At 34.8% G+C, this 22431-nt stretch overlaps 3 protein-coding genes across 3 annotated transcripts; 1 reads left to right on the plus strand and 2 right to left on the minus strand.

Moving 5' to 3' along the window:
- Positions 1 to 52: 52 nt before the first annotated feature.
- LOC144842745 (uncharacterized) lies at positions 53 to 6257 on the plus strand. Its single transcript, XM_078699265.1, has 12 exons — positions 53 to 133; positions 284 to 468; positions 823 to 1022; positions 1459 to 1601; positions 1852 to 1994; positions 2389 to 2523; positions 2772 to 2956; positions 3314 to 3521; positions 4348 to 4493; positions 4696 to 4786; positions 4941 to 5352; positions 5721 to 6257. The coding sequence occupies exons 2-12, from the start codon at positions 292 to 294 to the stop codon at positions 5966 to 5968; spliced, it is 2088 nt and encodes a 695-aa protein (XP_078555391.1). The 5' UTR covers positions 53 to 133; positions 284 to 291; the 3' UTR covers positions 5969 to 6257.
- A 611-nt stretch (positions 6258 to 6868) lies between these two features.
- On the minus strand, positions 6869 to 10466 carry LOC144842382 (acyltransferase PGAP2-like). Its single transcript, XM_078698831.1, has 6 exons — positions 10132 to 10466; positions 9558 to 9742; positions 8761 to 9025; positions 8204 to 8307; positions 7354 to 7462; positions 6869 to 7069 (listed from the first exon to the last, which is right to left on the minus strand). Exons 3-6 carry the CDS (start codon positions 8954 to 8956, stop codon positions 6951 to 6953), a joined length of 528 nt encoding a protein of 175 aa, XP_078554957.1. The 5' UTR covers positions 8957 to 9025; positions 9558 to 9742; positions 10132 to 10466; the 3' UTR covers positions 6869 to 6950.
- A 4770-nt stretch (positions 10467 to 15236) lies between these two features.
- On the minus strand, positions 15237 to 15957 carry LOC144841866 (uncharacterized). Its single transcript, XM_078698133.1, has 2 exons — positions 15729 to 15957; positions 15237 to 15476 (listed from the first exon to the last, which is right to left on the minus strand). The coding sequence occupies exons 1-2, from the start codon at positions 15941 to 15943 to the stop codon at positions 15308 to 15310; spliced, it is 384 nt and encodes a 127-aa protein (XP_078554259.1). The 5' UTR covers positions 15944 to 15957; the 3' UTR covers positions 15237 to 15307.
- Between the last annotated feature and the right edge of the window lie 6474 nt (positions 15958 to 22431).

Below are 22431 nucleotides of genomic sequence, written 5' to 3' on the forward strand. Positions count from 1 at the left end.
TAGTCTCATTTGCATATAAACCTGCATTATAAAGCGTTTTGTACATCGTTCAGATTTTTAGTTAAGATCTGGTGAGTGGATCGGCAGGACACCCCTTGTTGAACCGTTGTTAACGAACTACAAGAAGAAGCTGGTGAGTTGCTATAGATATTTCAATTCAATCAATTTTAATCTAATGTTAGCAAGAGCTAGCCTAGTCACCTTATTGTTCTTGGTAGGAATACAGTAGTATCCCAAACCATAAACCACGATAGCTCCAACATTTCTCTTGTTTTCTTTCAAGCCATAAACATGTGTCCTTCGTGGTTGGTGATGTTGGTGTTTGCTAATTTAGCCGTCCAAGTTGATAGTTTTGGCGAGGCTATCGAAGATGTTGTTGTAGATGAGAGGTTTCGTAAAGTAGGCAAAGCGTACGTGGACCGCTTTGATATCGTCAATAACGCACTGGATCTATTGATTATAACCGAGGTAAGCGTTAGGCCTAATTTAAAGCTTGCTTCTCACTAGAACGAACGCAAGGACCTAAGCCGCAACTTCGTGTTTAAAATGTGTAACCGTTAGTTTTTTTTCAAATTTGCAAAAGTGACTCTTTCCTTCTTTTATGAAAATGTCCTTTAGCGCCATTTTTCAAAGGCGGTTTATTTCACGACGCTCATTCTGCATCACCACTGCCTGAAAATGAGTGAACATTTTTTCTAATATTTTAAGGTAATCAATTTTAAACCGGGAGCTCGGGAAGTAAAATACATTTTAAATAATGTAAACAATGATATATGTTATTTGTCTTTGTAATATAAATGTATGTAAACTATTTTACAACAGGATACGGTAGGAGTCCACGAGATATGGGTGGTTGATTTCGAACCTTACGACATCATTCCGAACATAACGGTTATAGAGATGGATACTGGTGATGTGCTCCCCGAAAACAGTGGCGAATGTTCTAACGTAATAAAAGGAGGAGCATTCATCCAGGACGTATTTGAGGATGGCGCCCTGTTCGATGACGAGTACAATTTTGAGTAAGTACGAGATGCTAGCCAATTTTAGAATTTCTTTACGTGATTTTATTTATTAATATTCCTAACGAATGAATGTATATCTTTTGATTCATGCTCTGGAGGCGCAAAAGCAGCAAACCCACTGTCGCTAGAACGTGTGGCGGCCTAGAACAAATAAAATAGACCTACAGTGTGTAAAAGCAAACAAAACATACTATACATTAATATTCATAAAGTGGAAAATAAAGCGAACTATTATGTTTTCGCTTAAGCTCTATCTACACTATTTTTACAAAAAAAGCGTGATGTAACCTAATATGGTAGTGATATGACATCATCGTGTCCATATATGGGCAAATAACATGTTGATAGTGTAGACAGAGCTTTAGGCCTTTCTAGCTGTTTTACGTTACGTTTTGTTTTTATTAACATTTATTGTTTTTCTTTAACTCGATAGACCGGTTCAATATGGAACTCTTGCATTAAAATCCACCGCACCCAAGAAACTGTTTATGACGTTTTCCAGAGACGATCCATTTATTGTGACTGATGTATATAATGAAAATGTTACAAGGCGACAATATAAATATGAATTTACAGGTAATTTTAGTATGTTTCCAAATAAAAATCCTTCTGAAAATATGAAGCGTTTCCTAAAGGTGCTAAACCTGAGAATCCAGTAGACAAGCTTTAAACTTGGTTCCTCCTAGATACGCAACGTAACGCAACCCATATGGAAATATTTTGTAACCATATTAATGTATTTTTGTATTTTACAAACCATTTCTTTATAATGATTTATCCATTTATTAATAATTTAAAGACAAAATATATAATTGGGATCTTTCAGGAGACTTTGAATTTCTGTTTAATTGTTCGAATCGACTTGGTGATAGTATTTGGTCTTACGGTGATACGCAAACTCTCATAGAATTTAAGTCAACCGTGTACTTTACAAACGTCCGACCTGTCGACAATACTGACGGAACTAAGGTTTGTCTTATTTATTTTTTTTATTTATTTATTTAATCAGTAGAAAGACTCAAAATAAAGAGCTTACATAGGAAACTGTTAATTAACATAAAACCAAGTTTAACGAATAATTAACATATTAAGGCCTATAATACAGTAATTAATTGGGCCTACTGTATAATTCGTTATCTTAAAATTGTTGAAATTGCGATTTTACAAGATTATTCAAATGGCAAATGGAAGTCTTGCTGGAAAAGATGTGTTTTAATGGATTTTTGTCATGATATGACGTCATGGTATCTATGACGTCATGGTATCTATGACGTCATGGTATCTATGACGTCATGGTATCTATGACGTCGTGGTATCTATGACGTCGTGGTATCTATGACATAATTTCTAAACTTTTTTCTAGGGCATGTCTTTCGTATCCTCCAGTGCAAATCTGTACTACAGCATATACCGAATTGCTATGACGAACTTTATCATAAGTTCAGAACCACTGGTGGAGCCCTCAATTGATTACGTGATTATTTCTCCGTATGTCGTTGTAAGTATTTTTTCTACCTGTTATTTTATTTCAATCATTTCATACTTTATTAATCTAAATTCATGCCATCGATATCCGATTTGAAAAAAAAACTCATTTGGATAAACCAAATTATACCATTTAACCTTGCTTTAAAATGGAACTGTCAGATTGTGTAACCAATTCAATTAAATTGCATAACGTACATAGAAAATGGTGTTGCTCTCTTGAGACTACAGCACATTAATGCAATTTGGTGATTTTTTTAGGCCGAGGTTGCAGTTCCAAACGCCGCTCATATACAAATTCGATTCAGAACAACGATCGAATCACCAGAAGGAGAACTGTTGATATTTGAGCCTGGGACTATTGATTACGAACCAATGGATAACAACAACAGTCTGAATACCGATTTTGCAATTGTTTCACCAATGAGCCCAACGCCCTGTGACGAGTAAGTGTCATCCAATTCAAATCTTGTATTCATATCTTGGTTCCCACTAGGACGCAAGGCAAGCTACAGTTATAATCCATCCATGATTGGTCAAAGTTACTTGCTTTGCTTAAACTTAATATAACGCACTCATGCGTAATATAATCTACACCCTCTATTTGCACTGATGAAAGCCCGAAAGCTCTGCCAACTTTTCTGGCTGTTTTACTTTATCGTTTTGATTTAGCTTTTCGCTTTTTTGTATCTCCATTGAGATCCAGCCACTGATACCCACAGCATTGTCATTTTTTCAGTATTTTGACTTTGGATATATTGACAAAAATATTACACATAGTCTGTACATTTTACGACTTTTAGAACTGGTATCTGTGAACAACTTTGGGATTTTGAGTTGGTGTTGGACGTTAGAGAAAATGTTGTTGCCAACAACGAACCAATCGACGCAACCGGAGTATTCAAGTTTATGTTTAGGAAACATCGTTGTACGGATTCCACTACTGTACCAGCCAATTGTGTAGATCTAAACGAACCGGCTCTCGCCATCAGTATGGAAATTACTATTCAGGTAGGCGCTTTTGAATGCTTATTGTATAGTACCGTACGCAATCGCCTCGGATTACATAATGAAATTGCGAATTTAAAATGGAAAGAATTTATTTATTTCGTTTTCTTTCAGTTGGGTAGCCCTCTCAGTAATAAAATAAAAACATTTTATACCATCTTTAATTATTATTTACAACCATCCTAAACCACCCGCAAAAACCTACTTGTTAAGATTCATTTAATCATTTTTTAAACGAACCTAAGTTAGTATATTGGCGAACTGAGATGTGCAGCTGTGGCAAAAGCTTGATATAGGCTGATGAAGCAGTAGCTTGTCGCCAGATCGTAGGTTACGCTCTGGAACATAAGGCTTAATCAATTCGACAATATGCTTTAGGAGCCATCCCATTTATACACTTATAAACTAATAACAATATTTTATACTTAAATCATGTCAAAATTATTAAACTGCAGTAACTGCATGTGAACAATGTAGTTTGTGCAGAGTGCTACTGCAGTAGAACATTTAACATGATCGTTCTTTATTTTTATTTTCCCAAAAATATAGTGTAAACATTAATAAATAATGGGAAGAGGGCTTGACATTGAAAAACTACCAAACTTGTAATTAGTTCGTCATAATCAAAAATACATTATAGATGTTGGTTAATATTTCTCTTTCTATATAACCATCTTTTTTCGTCATTTTCTTGAATTTACTGGTCAAGAAAAATGCATAATAGCATGATAGTATGCACATTGATATATATAAAACCTTCCTTAGTAAATTTCACCTACAGTAAGTGTCGGCCATTAGGGAAATGCTAATTCGGCTACTTATTTTTTAGACTGTTGTTACCGTTGTGGATTCGGAAACCGACAAGCTTCAGATTATGGTTGTCAGCCTTACCGGTTACCAGAATGACAACCTTATACAAAATGGCGGAACAGTACGCGGTGTAAATCATATGGAAAAAGTCCGATATAAAGTGAGGTAAGTCGTCTGATGTTGGAGCTCGATTTCACTAACTAAAAATAACATTGTTATATCGAAAAACCAGGTAAGAGCTCTTCCCTGGAGACTGAAATATGAAATGCTCTTCCATTTAATAAAATAAAAAATAAATTTTAAAAAAAGCACAGAATTATACCATGTGCTCCTTGTAAATAATAATCGTGTTTTTTTTACTTCATAGGTACACACCAACTTTCTTATACGACAGCTACGAATTGATGTTGACGCTATTTATGGTATGCAGGGGTATTACATGGGCCGACGAGCCAGAGGTAAAGAAAATAGAAAATTTAAGAATTCATACGGACTGGATTTTACTCTCCAGCACCAATAAGTTGTTTAGGAAAGAAATATTTCTTATATTGAATCCTTACTACTATTCCAAGTTTCCTGGTTTCAAAACGATATTTTCATTTCAAATTTTAGGGTTGTTTAGCAGCAGAGGTAGTGAATCGATATATCGCGTACTACCACGACGACTTCGAATTCAGCTACGAAGAAATGGGTATCGAGACGGTGTACAATTTAGACTCGTTAATGGGGGATGCATGGAGTCCTGAAGGCGACAACACAACTCAACAAGTGTTAACGTTTAACGGTGCCGATCCTTCGGATTCGACCATCTACCGGATGGACTTCGTAAACACTGCCTTATCAAGCGAACGTGACCAATACGTAATTACGACCGTTTTTCGACTAGTTCCAAAGACTGAAAGGAAAAGAAGAGAGATATCGTCTGATGATTTGGATAGCAAACCGTTGATACTGAACACAGTACCAGCTAACGTTCACCACGTTGACACCCGTTCAATTGAGGATTCCTTGGAATATCCCGCAGGTAAGCATTATTTTGCATAATGCACTCATGCGTGGAATTTATTTTGCATAATGCACTCATGCGTGGAATTTATTTTGCATAATGCACTCATGCGTGGAATTTATTTTGCATAATGCACTCATGCGTGGAATTTATTTTGCATAATACACTCATGCGTGGAAAAAGTGTACGCGTAGTAGTCGCTTGCAAAAGACAAGTGGTCTTTATTGCCGCCATCATAACTGACGCAACAGATGCACACAGTATAGGAATAACTTTTATATAATATACATCTATAATGCTCCGTCCTTAAAAGAGTTTGTGCCCTAAAGCAACGGTAAATTTGAAACATATCCAACTTTCTAACCTTTCTTTCATTATGCTTTCAGAGCTCACCATTCCGTTTGAATTTGCCGGATGCCCAGCAAACGCACATTTCGTCGCCGATGAATTAGATTGCGAATGTTCAGACGCCAGACAACAATACAGCGATTCAACATTTCAGTGTGAAACCATATTTACACTAGAACTCCCGATTGATGAAACCGACGATGACGTCACTGGTTCTGGAACCACACGCGTGCATATTTCAAATCTTGCAATATCGTTTCTACTATTTGTATTTATAACTTTGTAATATAAATAATATACAAAACTATACATAAAATATAAAATTGAAATTTTGCAATACAATTTATAACCGTGTATATTATATTAGAATTATTATTATTAAGATCATATGAAAATATTTTGTAACCATATTAATGTATTTTTGTATTTTACAAACCATTTCTTTATAATGATTTATCCATCTAGTAATAATTTGAAGACAAAATATTTAATGTAATCTAATGATTTAAGATAATTTATATTTATATGTGAATTATTGCTGAATACGGAATAAAGTTTGCATACTTTCTACTATACATATTTAAATCAGATTTTCATTGTTCTTGGTTCCCACCAGCGACGCAACCTACGCAACGTAAGAAAATGCCCTTCTGTTAATTGTTTTCCTCCGCACTGTTGCGTTGTCGGTTCCCACATGTGATTACGCAATACATCGCTTTGCGTCCATACTTCGTAGCGTTGCCTTCTAATGAGAACCACGCTTTAAATGTAAAGATATTTATTCGGTTTAGGCCTTCCAACCCACAGCAGCCAGCAGTGCAGTGCCTACCAGATCAGCACACCGGGAGACGATCCCCTACTCTTTTCTGAATAGTGTACCAATGTCTATATGTACAGTTCAGATCTTGCCAAAGGATACAATCGGTATAGAACAGATAGATTAGAACCCGGGCCAAACGTTGTTTATCTTCGGTGATCTAACGAGAACCGGTGTTTCAACGCAGTACGGCCGTATTAGTTACGGTGTTCGTTGTCGCACAATTTAAAACAAAGACCTGATCTCCAGGGGGAAAAAAAAATTTGTTCAGGATAAATTCAGTCATCGTAGTATTTAATGGAAACAAAATACAAAACAATTGTTTTAGTATAAAAATGTCTTCTATATTTAATAAATATCTCTAATTCAATTTTACTTTTGGTCCAACTTTTTTTTAACCCTTTCTTCAATACGCGAGTAAATTTGCTATTTTGTCCATTTTTAATTAACCTTATCGTCCATCCTCCAGTAACATTATATACTTCTTTCCAAAGTCATCGATTGCTATACTATGGAAGGCCATGTTCGTCATAATTACTGCATACTCGGACATGGCGAAGAAGCTGTAAACTGCAAAAGAGAGAAACAAATTAGTTTTAAAAAAATCGTGATTTATTTCTGGTCGATGTTATCTTCTTCTTCGTCTTTAGTTAAGCGTGGTTCCCACTAGAGACGCAATGTAACGCAACCACGTTTTGACGCAAAGTGCTGTATTGCGTAATAAGCAGTGCGGCAAACATCGCAGATTTGATTTTACGCAGTACAGTGTCATACAGCCCATGATTTGCTGTGATGTTTAGGTTTAACATATTCTGTCGCCAAACTATACACGGCAACCACGTGTGTAGACTTACCGTAGGGTTCACAGTATGCATTATGTCGCCAGTACAAATACATTACTAAAACAAATGACGTGACGTTTGCTAAAAATATGTAAAGTTTCTTCTTTGCACTGTAGCACTCCTGTGAAAGAAAAAATGAATTGATAAAGGCAAACTTATTTTTTCTTTCATACGGTAGTAAATCAAACATGTTTAAAGTTCCCCCGAAGACCTAATATAAAAACTACGCCCGACGCTATCTCAAGACGACTCGTCTCGTCGCAACTCGGACAGAACCGACGAGTCAACACGACTCGTCGGGTCTTGATACAACTGGCGATTACGATAAAAAGACTACCACACTTACGTAGTAGTCCTTGTAGCCTTTTGGTTTTGTGTATATTATGTTTAACCGTATATAAGTTTTGGAGAATTCTGCAGTTCTATCAAGATTGTAGCAAACGATCAACTATAGCTTTTGCTTTATAGATAGATAATTGACTGAAATATGTTGTCGATTATGCGTTCGTTGTCAATTCATAACATAATACACAAAATGTCGCACTGGGCGTTTCATCGAAATCACCGGCGGCTCAAATTGTCGGCGGCCCAACCGGGTATTCTCAATAGGCGATGATTTGGGGGTCGGCCCATGAGCTTGATGTAACGACCAAACCTCGTATTTCAAATGTTTTACTGTATACTAGACCTACAATGCTATATAGCATCTTTGTAAAAGAATAACTAAATAGAATAATAATACACAACCAAATACAGTGGAGCTAGCAAAACAGAGTTGGAGGAGCAGAGTCTTCACATATGAAGTTGGTTCCAAATACGAAGAAGAAGAAGAAGAATGATTATTTCTGTCTCTGATACGAACCATTTGAGACTTTGAAAGACGGGGCCAGTGGCTTAGCACACAGGAGAGAAACATGTTGAGGAAGGAAAAAATACCAAATCCTGTAAAGCAGTTACGATGAATTCCTGAAATTAATCAAAACATTTAAAATATAAATATTGTCTTTCGATAACTGGATTCTGGGTAACAAATGTCTATACCAATATTTAGTTTAAGCCTTAAGACTTGTCTACACTATCAAACTTTATGTGAGAAAACAGTCGCCATATACATGGCTGCAGTCGCGTGCGCAAATTTGAGTTAGTGTTTACCGACTGACCAACCACCATAGTGAGCTAATAGGGTCCATTTATCGACTAAAAATGTGATGTGCCCATATAGCCTATAGACATGAATGATGATGTCATATCACTACCAAATTTGACCATATAACCATATTTGGGTACATCACACTTTTTTTGTCAAACTAGTTTGATAGTGTAGACAGAGCTATCGATTAAATTATTTTATTATAGGTTAAAATAATTATTCTCAATATTCTGCTATAAATAAAATCTAACAAAATTACTAATAATTACCAAAATCTTCAGTGGACGATACGCATGTTAGTCCAAGTAAGCAGAAGATTTCACAAATGTGCGATACATATCCGACACGATTACACAAAACGAACCCCTTGCGCTTTGTCTCAACAACATGCTTCATATCGCCATAATATTTATAGTATACTGTAGCAAACAAAAGGCGTGGCGTTATATGCAGTGCCACGCCCATCCGCCATATATACTTTTGTGGTTTGTAGTTGCCTATCACTGTACTGATTGAAGGCAAGAAATTTGGAACCTTTAAAAAAAATATGTGATACGATTTTAGCAAACCAAAAAGTATTTTGGTATCCTCCGGTACAACATAATGGATAGATATGTAAATGTGTTGATTAGAGATATTCTACTGATTTAATTTTTTGTATACTAATTTAAAAGTAAGACTTAAAATTCATCTGTACATATTAACATTGATTATTCCAATATTGGATTTTATATTCATTCATTTATTATATATTGTGTGTATGTTTTTTTTGAATAATTTTCCATACTTATATTGTAATAATTTATAAATGTACATCGATGTATTATAGGCTAACTATTAGGCCAACCAAGGCAATCTACAACAGAACACTGAGTTCGCCTTGCCAAGATAGGAACTCGTAACAATCCTTTGATCTTATATCTGGCTGCGACAAATACCAACTGTACTTATTCTCTCCAGTGTCTATTATTAAGGGGCGTGGAACTGATCGTGTCGCAGCCACAGATAAACCCTTTGATCTCCGGAGCTCAGCATCCTGTTGTTAGATTGACTTGGGTCAACTTACATTACAGTGAGTCCACAGGACACTGTCAAAATGATAAATAAATCACAGGAACATACAAATAAAAATAGAGAGTAGAGGGAGGGCGACTGCAACAGACACCACCCATTTCATTTGTAGCCTCAACAAGTCTGCACTTAAAGTCATCCTGCACACAGACCGCTTCACAGATCATTCATAAGACATAACTAGACAAAGAATAATTTGTTTAAATTCTTTTATTTTATATATGAATTATTTTAAATGTATTTATCTAGCCTACTGTCTACTGTAATAATAGTGGGCACATTTGCCTGGTATCATAAGATAGTGATAAATAGGTATTTTGCTTCGTTTCCTATCTTTAGGAACGAAACGACTCTGGAATTAAATGATCTAGCGACTGTATACTGTATATTCCGCGGCGACAGTGACACTGAACGGCTAAACGAACTGAAGCAGGGCCTAGCACAATTAAAACTATTTGCATGCCACTTGCAATGTGAATTTTCATGAAAATCAATAATTAATTTACATGTAAAAGTCATTATACGACTTGCATTTTTTTCTATAAAGTTAATTCACTAGCTAGGCCTACCACTCCTCTCTTCTCTCTCCCCGTCATGGGCCGTACTGTCTCTTCTTTTGTTTACAAAACACAAATTATCCAATTCTCTACTGCTTCCTCTATGTCTGTGAAGTTGGTTACTAGTTCCTAGTTCCTAGTTCCTTATTCAAATTCAATTAAAGGGACAGTCACAAATATTTAAAAAAAACAGATTTTAATACGTAATAACTGTCTAATTGAGTTGATATTGCACCAACATGTTAGCCTTGACCTCCTCTACTTCTTCCGGTCAAAGTTTAATAACATTTTATGCATTTACGCCCTCTACGGCGAATAAGTAACTAGCTTTTACGAACGTTATAACACTTGACCTGCTTAATTTTTTCAAAATATTTTGGTATGAATCGATCACCCTTGACCTACTCTATCATTTGCCTCCCCAGTTCCGCGAACTTTTTTGCATCTACGCCCTCTACGGCGAATAAGTAACTGGCTTTACGAACGTTATAACACTTGACCTGCTTAATTTTTTCAAAATGTTTTTGTATGGATCGATCAACCTTGACCTACTTTACCATTTGCCACCCCAGTTCCGCGAACTTTTTTGCATCTTCGCCCTCTACGACGAATAAGTAACTGGCTTTACGAACGTTATAACACTTGACCTACTTAATTTTTTCAAAATATTTTGGTATAGATCGATCACCCTTGACCTTTTTTATCATTTTCCACCCCAGTTCCGCGAACTTTTTTGCGTCTACGCCCTCAACGGCGAATAAGTAACTGGCTTTTACGAACGTTATAACACTTGACCTATATATTTTTTTCAAAATATTTTGGTATTAATCGATCACCCTTGACCTACTTTACCATTTGCCACCCCAGTTCCGCGAACTTTTTGGCATCTACGCCCTCTACGACGAATAAGTAACTGGCTTTACGAACGTTATAACACTTGACCTACTTAATTTTTTCAAAATATTTTGGTATGAATCGATCACCCTTGACCAACTCTACCATTTGCCACTCCAGTTCCGCGAACTTTTTTGCGTCTACGCCCTCTACGGTGAATAAGTAACTGGCTTTACGAACGTTATAACACTTGACCTACTTAATTTTTTCAAAATATTTTGGTATGGATCGATCACCCTTGACCTACTTTACCATTTGCCACCCCAGTTCCGCGAACTTTTTTGCATCTTCGCCCTCTACGGCGAATAAGTAACTGGCTTTACGAACGTTATAACACTTGACCTGCTTAATTTTTTCAAAATGTTTTTGTATGGATCGATCAACCTTGACCTACTTTACCATTTGCCACCCCAGTTCCGCGAACTTTTTTGCATCTTCGCCCTCTACGACGAATAAGTAACTGGCTTTACGAACGTTATAACACTTGACCTACTTAATTTTTTCAAAATATTTTGGTATAGATCGATCACCCTTGACCTTTTTTATCATTTTCCACCCCAGTTCCGCGAACTTTTTTGCGTCTACGCCCTCAACGGCGAATAAGTAACTGGCTTTTACGAACGTTATAACACTTGACCTATATATTTTTTTCAAAATATTTTGGTATTAATCGATCACCCTTGACCTACTTTACCATTTGCCACCCCAGTTCCGCGAACTTTTTGGCATCTACGCCCTCTACGACGAATAAGTAACTGGCTTTACGAACGTTATAACACTTGACCTACTTAATTTTTTCAAAATATTTTGGTATGAATCGATCACCCTTGACCTACTCTACCATTTGCCACTCCAGTTCCGCGAACTTTTTTGCGTCTACGCCCTCTACGGTGAATAAGTAACTGGCTTTACGAACGTTATAACACTTGACCTACTTAATTTTTTCAAAATGTTTTGGTATGGATCGATCAACCTTGACCTACTTTACCATTTGCCACCCCAGTTCCGCGAACTTTTTTGCATCTTCGCCCTCTACGGCGAATAAGTAACTGGCTTTACGAACGTTATAACACTTGACTTACTGAATTTTTTCCAAATAGTTTTTGCATCGACGCCCTCTACGGCCAATAATTAATTTGTTATGGGTAGATGACCCTTGACTACTTTACCATTTGCCAAACTAGTTCCGCGAACTTTTACCTATGTCCTTTTACGGCGAATTCATTTTAGTTTTGTTTTGACTTGTTACGATTCTAGAAGATAATTTCTGAAGCAAACACAAATACAACAGTTTGTTTAAAAACGATAACCACAAGTTATTTATTCCGTTTTATTCATTAACACTTTTCAACACAAGTAGAACATGACTACCTGAAATTAAAACAGCATTTAAAGTAGGCTCTATCGTAGTATATAAACTAAGAACTGATAAATAACTTCTTACGTCAACATGTGACGACACACTGCATAGTCATTCAATACCACCCCACTTCAATAAATGTTATGCCGGGCTAATTTTTCTTGTTAATTGCAACAGTTGCAATCGATCCCAATGTAATATCTTTTTAAACTTGCTTACAGTACCCATTCTATAAAAGCGCACAAACCAAATCTGAACTGACGGTTTTGTTAAATGTCATTACAGCAACTGTTACTTAAAAACAGTTTACACTACCTTATAACAGCAAAATTAACATATTATTCATTAATACTGTTACCGTTAATATTAAAAAGCGCACAATCTTCATTGAGTGATAATAGTCGTTTAAACACAATATACAGTAATATTTTTAAAACTATATTTGTAGTACCCGTCTATACCTCACAAACTAAACAATTGGGTGAAATAGTGTTTGAAAAACGGTTTAGGCTTATAGACTTTATAACAACAAAATTAACATATTGTGAAATATGCCTTAACCTTTAATGTGAAACATATTCATTAATAATCCTTTATTAATTAACAATTAAAAAGCGCACATTCCCTGGGTGATGAAAGCTGTTTTAAAAACAATACAATAATTGTAATGTAACGAATGTAATGTTGAACTGTAAGTAGCTGAAATAATTTTTTATTTAACAATTTAAATATGCCTATTACTACTCTTTCATAACTTATATAACATTATACAATAATTTCTTTCAAAACTGTCAAAAGCAATTTTTTTTCCCATTGCATTTTGTTTCCTAGGTAATATGATGTAGGAAGATAATTGTATCTAAATGTTAAGCATCACATTAAGTTGTTTAAATGGTGTTCTTACGCATATCGTTTATGGCATAAATGTCTTTTATTATAAAATCTATAAATTACTAAATGTTTTACCACTGTAGACCTAGAATGTTTGAACAAATCTCTGAATTAAAAATCACCCACATAGGCCTACAATGACATCATCTTACAGTACCCATCTATAAGCGCACAAAAAAAACAAAGCTGAACTAATGTTTTTTTTTTCAAATGTCATTACAGCAACTGTTACTTAAAAACAGTTTACACTACCTTATAACAGCAAAATTAACATATTCATTAATACTGTTACTGTTAATATTAAAAAGCGCACAATATTCATTGAGTGATAATAGTCGTTTAAACACAATATACAGTAATATTTTTAAAACTATATTTGTAGTACCCGTCTATATTTCACAAACTGAACAATTGGGTGAAATAGGCACTAATGTGGATTTTTTAAATTTCATGATATCAACTGTTACCTGAAACATATTCATTAATAATCCTTTATTAATTAACAATTCAAGCGCACATTAGTCCTTGAGTGATAATAGTCGTTTTAAACACAATACAAACAATATTTTTTAAACTATATTTTCTACAGTACCCGTCTATATAAGCGCACAAAAATAAATGTTGAAATAATGTTTTTAAAAAATACCTGAAAACGGTTTAGGCTAATAGACTTTATAATATCAAAATTAAGATATTCATTAATAATCCTTTAACCATTAATATTGCCAATTAAAAAGCACATATTCTTCCATGAGGTATAAAAGTTGTAAAGAGAATACAACAATTTTGATCGAAAGTAATTTTTTTAACTAAGTTGTTTTACCTAATACATTACCCATTATAGTGTACAAAGAAAACAATTATGTGAAATAATGTTATTTCTACAATGTCATTACAGCAACTGAAAATAGTTTATATACTTTATAATAGCAAAATTAACATATTCATGATTAATCCCATGGGCCTATAAATTGTATAGGTACATGATAATCCTTTATCCGCTAATTAATTAAAAATCGCACATTCTTCCCTGGGTGATAAAAGTTGTTTTAAAAACAATACAATAATTGTAATGTAACGAATGTAATTTTAAACTATAGGCCTAAGTAGCTGGAAATACAGTATTTGTTATTTACCAATTTAAATATTATTCTTTCATAACTTATATAACATTAGGCTATACAATAATTTCTTTCAAAACTGTCAATTGCATTTGTTACCCAAGTTATGATGTAGGAAGATAATTGTATCTAAATGTTAAGCATCACATTAAGTTGTTTAAATGGTGTTCTTACGCATATCGTTTACGGCATAAATATCTTTCATTATAAAATCTATAAATTACTAAATATTTTACCGCTGTAGACCTACAATGTTTGTACAAATCTCTGAATTAAAATCACCCACATACAATGACATTGTTCATCTCTCATATGTGATTCATATTTGTTAAAAAAATAACCTTGATATTAAAAAATGAATATATGACTAAACTTTCGTATTGATACATCTAAATCAAGTTGAAGCACTAATCTATTGGCTACTGTATTGTCTGATCGTTATATTTGCTGTTAAACCTGAACTAGAATTAAATGTTCTGGAACACAATCCTTTACATATCTACCTTCATATTGTTTTAATTTGCCTTGAAGACCGTCATAGTATAACCATCCATGTTCTTGAGATTGGATAACACTTACAAAATGTCCTGGTCTGTGCATAGTAACTCCAACAAGTCGGAATGTACATCCTCTGATAATCAATGTGTCGGCATAATCAAGTACATTATTCGACAGATACTCATTTGAAACGAGGTCACTAATCGGAATAACTATTATTACAGGAAGGGGACGAAAAATATGTCTGGAATACGTTCGCACACCAGCACAATAATATCCCATTCTGGAAAAACAGATGAATCAATATATATTTTTATAAATTACATTATTTATCAGTATCATGTTAATTTATATAGTGAATATAATAAAGTAATTATACAAACACAAATTGCAATTATTACAGTAACATAAAAATTGTTTAAACTTACTCAGTTTTTCCAGTTTCCAATATTGTTTTCTCTTCGGTAAAGAAGTTGGTTTCTGGTTGACTGTTGCCTTCGAATGAAGCACTGCATCGTGTTGGTTGGGGGTTTAGCCAGTCGGTTACCATATGCTCAATGTCTGTTTCTTCTTCCTTGTCAGGTGTTTGAACTCTGCAAATTATTGTTTGATTATTTAAATAAATAAATAACAACTGTTATGAACAATAATAAGCACGGTAAACCATTATTTCCACAACCTACACTTTATTTTAATTCATCTATAGTCATGTTTGTTGCAATCAGGGTGTTTCGCAATACAGTATGCATTATATCATCAAAAATTATGATTATCATTTGAAAATTAAATCTAAATTTGATCAAAATTCATATTATTGCATTTATATTACATCATGCTCTACATACCCAATAGCAATTCCTTTAGTATTCTTCTCTCTGTACGGATGCGGACACTGTTTGTTTGAGCACTTGCTCTTCACAGTTGTCTGCAACATGTTCGAAACATGTTTGGCGAAAATTTCGTATTCACTCCCATAGCAGTTTAGTCCTTTCTTTAGTTCACCTTCAGTAAATGATGTTAACCACGTGAATTTGGCCTCTGAGAAATGCTTCTCTGACATTAGAAGGCAGCAGGTAAGGATGTGTTGTACGACAGTTGTGTCTGATTGGCGTTCCAAGTGATTTTTAAATGCATCGTACTGGATGTAGGCCATGTATATGATTGTAAGGAAGTTGTCTACAGTGCATGTATTACTAAGTTGTACACCTTGTACTCTTCCACCCCATCGTGGTACTGCTGGTAGTCTGTCGTTGACTGTTTTTGTCGACTGCTTTGGGTGGAACACATTTGTTCGGCCCTTTCGTCTCTTTTTTTGCCAACCGTCTTCATCATTTCCCTTACTGGTTATGTTGTCTTTTTTTCTCTTATACTGTCTCATTCCCGGATAACAATCTCCTTTTTCGGCTTCCGTATCTACGTTTCCCTTTTCATTCTTTTTGTCATCCATACTATCCTCATCGTATTCATCATTTCTCTTACTGGTTATGTTGTCTTTTTTTCTCATATACTGTCTCATTCCCGGATAACAATATCCTTTTTCGGTTTCAGTACCTACGTTTCCTCTTTCTTTCTTTTTATCATCCATACTATCCTCATCGTCTTCATCATTTCTCTTACTGGTTATGTTGTCCTTTTTTCTCTTATACTGTCTCATTCCCGGATAACAATCTCCTTTTTCGGTTTCAGTATCTACGTTTCCTCTTTCTTTCTTTATATCATCCATACTATCCTCATCGTCTTCATCATTTCTCTTACTGGTTATGTTGTCCTCTTTTCTCATATACTGTCTCATTCCCGGATAACAATATCCTTTTTCAGTTTCAGTATCTAGGCTTCCTCTTTCTTTCTTTTTATCATCCATACTATCCTCATCGTCTTCATCATTTCTCTTACTGGTTATGTTGTCCTTTTTTCTCATATACTGTCTCATTCCCGGATAACAATATCCTTTTTCAGCTTCATTATCTAGCCTTCTTCTTTCTTTCTTTTTAACATCCATACTATCCTCATCGTCTTCATCATTTCTCTTACTGGTTATGTTGTCTTTTTCGTTGACTGTTTTTGTTGACTGCTTTGGGTGGAACACATTTGTCCGGCCCTTTCGTCTCTTTTTTTGCCAACCTTCTTTGCTTAGATTTATTGAAATGCTTTCTTGTGTCTTTTTCTTAACATTTCTTACATTAGGGAAATTTCCTTCACGGATCCTGCCCTTTATGGTACCCTTTAAGGTAGCAATGAACGAGCCGGGTCGCTTAAAGCATTGCTTTCGTAAGACGTCAACTTTTATAGATTTAAACCATCCCTCGACAGGTGCGTTTGTATCTCTAGTTGTGATACTGTTTGATTTCACATTAATACTTAGAAGCAGTCCACTCCACAATGGGTATATTGGCATTATATCGTTTATTAAAATCCCAATAAATCCTGGACATTTCAGATCATTTGTCTTCTTTTCATTATGAAGCAGTGGGCATGATGTACTTTGCACGACATTGTCGTAAATTTCATCGAATACTACAGTAAATGGGGACACTTCGCGAATGGTTTTATTGTCAAATCCAACGTTTTCTTCTTCCTTTAAGAGGTTTTGCAGGCCCTCTTGTTTGCAGCTACTCTCTTCTTCGTCTTCTATTATGTTTTTACCAAACTGTTTTTCCAGCCTTCGATGTGCCTTCACGAACTGTGTACCTTTACTGCTTGAAAGAAAGACAATGCAAACATTGTGAAATATGTTTAATGCCTCGTCAGTTTGTGTAGAGTTTTGAAGAAGTGCGAAACATTGCAGTGCAAAGACCTTGATGGAAGATGATACCGGTATTAATTTAGACATTTTTCTCGAAATGGTCTTGATCATGTGTGCCGCACAGAGATGGACAGTTGTAAACGAGTCCACAAATATGTCTGTTTTACTTTTGGTGGAAATGTCGTATGCGGTCCTGAGATATGACTTAATGTTCATAAGATTGAAGACAGAAAGTGCACTCTGAATTAGTGCAAAACTGTAATCCGTTTCAACTTTACGAACATGAATATGACGACCAGTAAGGGTTACAGCACGTTTGACGTGACCTAAGAAATGAGAGATATTTGGTATTGTGTGATCGGTTGTGAGCATGTCGGCAACAGAAACAGCTGGAACTTTATCTGCCTGTCTTATTACACATGAGTACAACAAAGGAATCTTTTGATGTGGGATTTTGCTTATAATCGATCCAGTTGCGTCTAAGTAGATATCTAGTTGGTGATTTGTAGATAATTTGCGTATTACATTTATTTGCTCATCACAATAGAGAAATACGGTAAATGGATCTGCAGCCACATATTGTATGTAATCACTATTATCTTTGGTGTATGCTTCTTTCAAAAGTAATATCTCTTGAATGTTATCACGGTGAAGTGTTTCCCGCTGAATTGATTCAGATAATATTTTTCTTAGTACTGGCAGGTTTTGACATTCAGTGAAATTCCCAGCCTTTAAAGCTTCTATAGGCATGTTCGACAAAGACGAATAATAATGATTAATTGTCCCATCCTTCAACAATCTATCGGCAAGCTCTTGTCGTCGTTTCCCTTTAACTTGGCGTTTATTGATGTCACTGCCACTGTGGGATATTTCTCCGTTTATTGTGCACTGCATGGTAATAGGTTCGTTGTCTTTGGGTTGTATTTCTATTTGAAAGAGAAATGTCCCACTGCATTGGTCTCCTTTGCACACCGCTTTTCCTGTAAAAAAATTGCATGACTGTTTTCTACTACGTACAGATTTTACACGGTTGTACTTGAACGCCAAAACACATTTTGGAAATGCAGAACTAACTTTTTCGTATAGGATATCAGTCCAAGGACCAACGAGCTTTCTTTGACCTGAAGAATATTCACTTGGTTTTATTGAATTCCAATCCTCTCTGCTTATAGTTAGTATAATTTTATCAACAGCAGAAGCAATTTCATCATCATTTTCGTGTTCTTCATTGGTACTTGTCTGTAAATCATTATCCTCATCGTCTTCATCATTTCTCTTACTGGTTATGTTGTCCTTTTTTCTCATATACTGTCTCATTCTCGGATAACAATATCCTTTTTCAGCTTCATTATCTAGGCTTCCTATTTCTTTCTTTTTATCATCCATACTATCCTCATCGTCTTCATCATTTCTTTTACTGGTTATGTTGTCCTTTTTTCTCATATACTGTCTCATTCCCGGATAACAATATCCTTTTTCAGCTTCAGTATCTAGGCTTCCTCTTTCTTTCTTTTTATCATCCATACTATCCTCATCGTCTTCATCATTTCTCGTACTGGTTATTTTGTCCTTTTTTCTTATATACTGTCTCATTCCCGGATAACAATATCCTTTTTCGGCTTCATTATCTAGGCTTCCTCTTTCTTTCTTTTTATCATCCATACTATCCTCATCGTCTTCATCATTTCTCGTACTGGTTATTTTGTCCTTTTTTCTCATATACTGTCTCATTCCCGGATAACAATATCCTTTTTCGGCTTCATTATCTAGGCTTCCTCTTTCTTTCTTTTTATCATCCATACTATCCTCATCGTCTTCATCATTTCTCTTACTGGTTATGTTGTCCTTTTTTCTCATATACTGTCTCATTCCCGGATAACAATCTCCTTTTTCAGCTTCATTATCTAGGCTTCTTCTTTCTTTCTTTTTATCATCCATACTTTCCTCATCGTCTTCATCATTTCTCTTACTGGTTATGTTGTCTTTTTTTCTCTTATACTGTATCATTCCCGGATAACAATCTCCTTTTTCAGCTTCATTATATTGGCTTCTTCTTTCTTTCTTTTTATCATTCATACTATCCTCATCGTCTTCATCATTTCTCTTACTGGTTATGTTTTCCTTTTTTCTCTTATACTGTCTCATTCCCGGATAACAATCTCCTTTTTCAGCTTCAGTATCTAGGCTTCTTCTTTCTTTCTTTTTATCATTCATACTATCCTCATCGTCTTCATCATTTCTCTTACTGGTTATGTTTTCCTTTTTTCTCTTATACTGTCTCATTCCCGGATAACAATATCCTTTTTCGGCTTCATTATCTAGGCTTCTTCTTTCTTTCTTTTTATCATCCATACTATCCTCATCGTCTTCATCATTTCTCTTACTGGTTATGTTGTCTTTTTTTCTCATATACTGTCTCATTCCCGGATAACAATCTCCTTTTTCGGTTTCAGTATCTACGTTTCCTCTTTCTTTCTTTTTATCATCCATACTATCCTCATCGTCTTTATCATTTTTCTTACTGGTTATGTTGTCCTTTTTTCTCTTATTCTGTCTCATTCCCGGATAACAATATCCTTTTCCAGCTTCATTATCTAGGCTTCTTCTTTCTTTCTTTTTATCATCCATACTTTCCTCATCGTCTTCATCATTTCTCTTACTGGTTATGTTGTCCTTTTTTCTCATATACTGTCTCATTCCCGGATAACAATCTCCTTTTTCAGCTTCATTATATAGGCTTCTTCTTTCTTGCTTTTTATCATCCATACTATCCTCATCGTCTTCATCATTTCTCTTACTGGTTATGTTGTCCTTTTTTCTCTTATTCTGTCTCTTTCCCGGATAACAATATCCTTTTTCAGCTTCATTATATAGGCTTCTTCTTTCTTGCTTTTTATCCTCCATACTATCCTCATCGTCTTCATCATTTCTCTTACTGGTTATGTTGTCCTTTTTTCTCTTATTCTGTCTCTTTCCCGGATAACAATATCCTTTTTCAGCTTCATTATATAGGCTTCTTCTTTCTTTCTTTTTATCATCCATACTATCCTCATCGTCTTCATCATTTCTCTTACTGGTTATGTTGTCTTTTTTTCTCTTATTCTGTCTCATTCCCGGATAACAATATCCTTTTTCGGCTTCATTATCTAGGCTTCTTCTTTCTTTCTTTTTATCATCCATACTTTCCTCATCGTCTTCATCATTTCTCTTACTGGTTATGTTATCTTTTTTTCTCATATACTGTCTCATTCCCGGATAACAATATCCTTTTTCGGCTTCCGTGTCTACGCTTCCCTTTTCGTTCTTTTTATCATCCATACTATCCTCATCGTCTTCATCATTTCTCGTACTGGTTATGGTGTCCTTTTTTCTCATATACTGTCTCATTCCCGGATAACAATATCCTTTTTCGGTTTCTGTATCTACGTTTCCTCTTTCTTTCTTTTTATCATCCATACTATCCTCATCGTCTTCATCATTTCTCCTATATTTTGTTTTCGCTGTACAATCTTCATTAATTTCAATCTGGTGTACATCAACATCATCTTCATACGACCGCACCACGTCTTCTGTATTTAATACTAGAAATGTAATGTTTTTATATAATATAATTTTAAAAGCGATTTCTATACAATGCCTATAAGTTTAAAAACATGAATTTCAGAGCCCAAAAGCATTAAAACACTGTGTATGCAATATCGAATTTAAAATTAAAGTTTAAAAACACAGCCCTTTAATTTACAATACGATAAAGTTCATAGTATACGGACCTGTACAAGTTATTATTAAGTCTTAGATTAACAAATTATTAAAAAATAAAATTAGATGTATGATATACCATATTGCTTTATTTTTATGCAAAAGAATACGTGATAACATAGAGATATTACATTTCTTTGGTTATGGGTGAACCAGCACCACCGGTGAAGGCAGCAGGGCACGTGATGCACGAAAACAAAGCATCGCCATACCATTAAAAAAAATACATGACATCATTAATTAATTTTACCGTTTGAGACAGTGCGAGACAGGCAAGTAAAAACAAAATGTATGCATAACTTCGTATTTGTTTAATGTTTAAAAATTACTCACACTGTTTTAGTTTCGTACAAACGCGACTCTACAGCTCACTATGTCGGTCGGTTGGTCGGTCGGTAAACACTAACTCAAATTTGAGCACGCGACTGCAACCATGTATATGGCCTTATTTATCTTAATCATTTCCTTTAGTTTCTCTCACTTTAAAACTGTACACATAATAACAGGACTGTACACGCATTTAAATAGCTGTTCTGTTAAGACCTTGTTTGCCAAATTATTTTTCAGATTATTGCCTTTTCAGTAATTTTTGTCTCGTTCGCTCTTTCCGTAATTTTTATTTCTTACATTATTAAGTCCAGTTAATATAACGATCGACAGTTGATAAATAACAACAACATAAATCGAAAAGGTTTTCTTCCTCGAACTATTTATTTTTATTTATTTATTAAACATTTGGCAAATACCCAAAGAGGAATCCAGTGCACCAACATATGATATTACCAATTATATCTTTAATGAAATTAATGTTTTCCAAGTCCAATCTGATGACGTCATAGCTAGTAAGAGCAAACATGATTATCGTGACGCGACAACGAATTTATTGTTCTTTCACAATCATTTGATTGGATTAATAAAGTTAAAGATTAATTCTAAAATATTATTTATCAAAAACAGCATAAAATATAATGGAGAATGAAACTTTTATAATTTATATTGTTTTATGTAAGAACAATGTTTACCTATATCGTCGATCGTATCGTCCT

The sequence above is a fragment of the Antedon bifida genome, chromosome 5 (assembly GCF_963402885.1).
Source record: "Antedon bifida chromosome 5, ecAntBifi1.1, whole genome shotgun sequence".
NCBI classification, from domain to species: Eukaryota; Metazoa; Echinodermata; class Crinoidea; order Comatulida; family Antedonidae; genus Antedon; species Antedon bifida.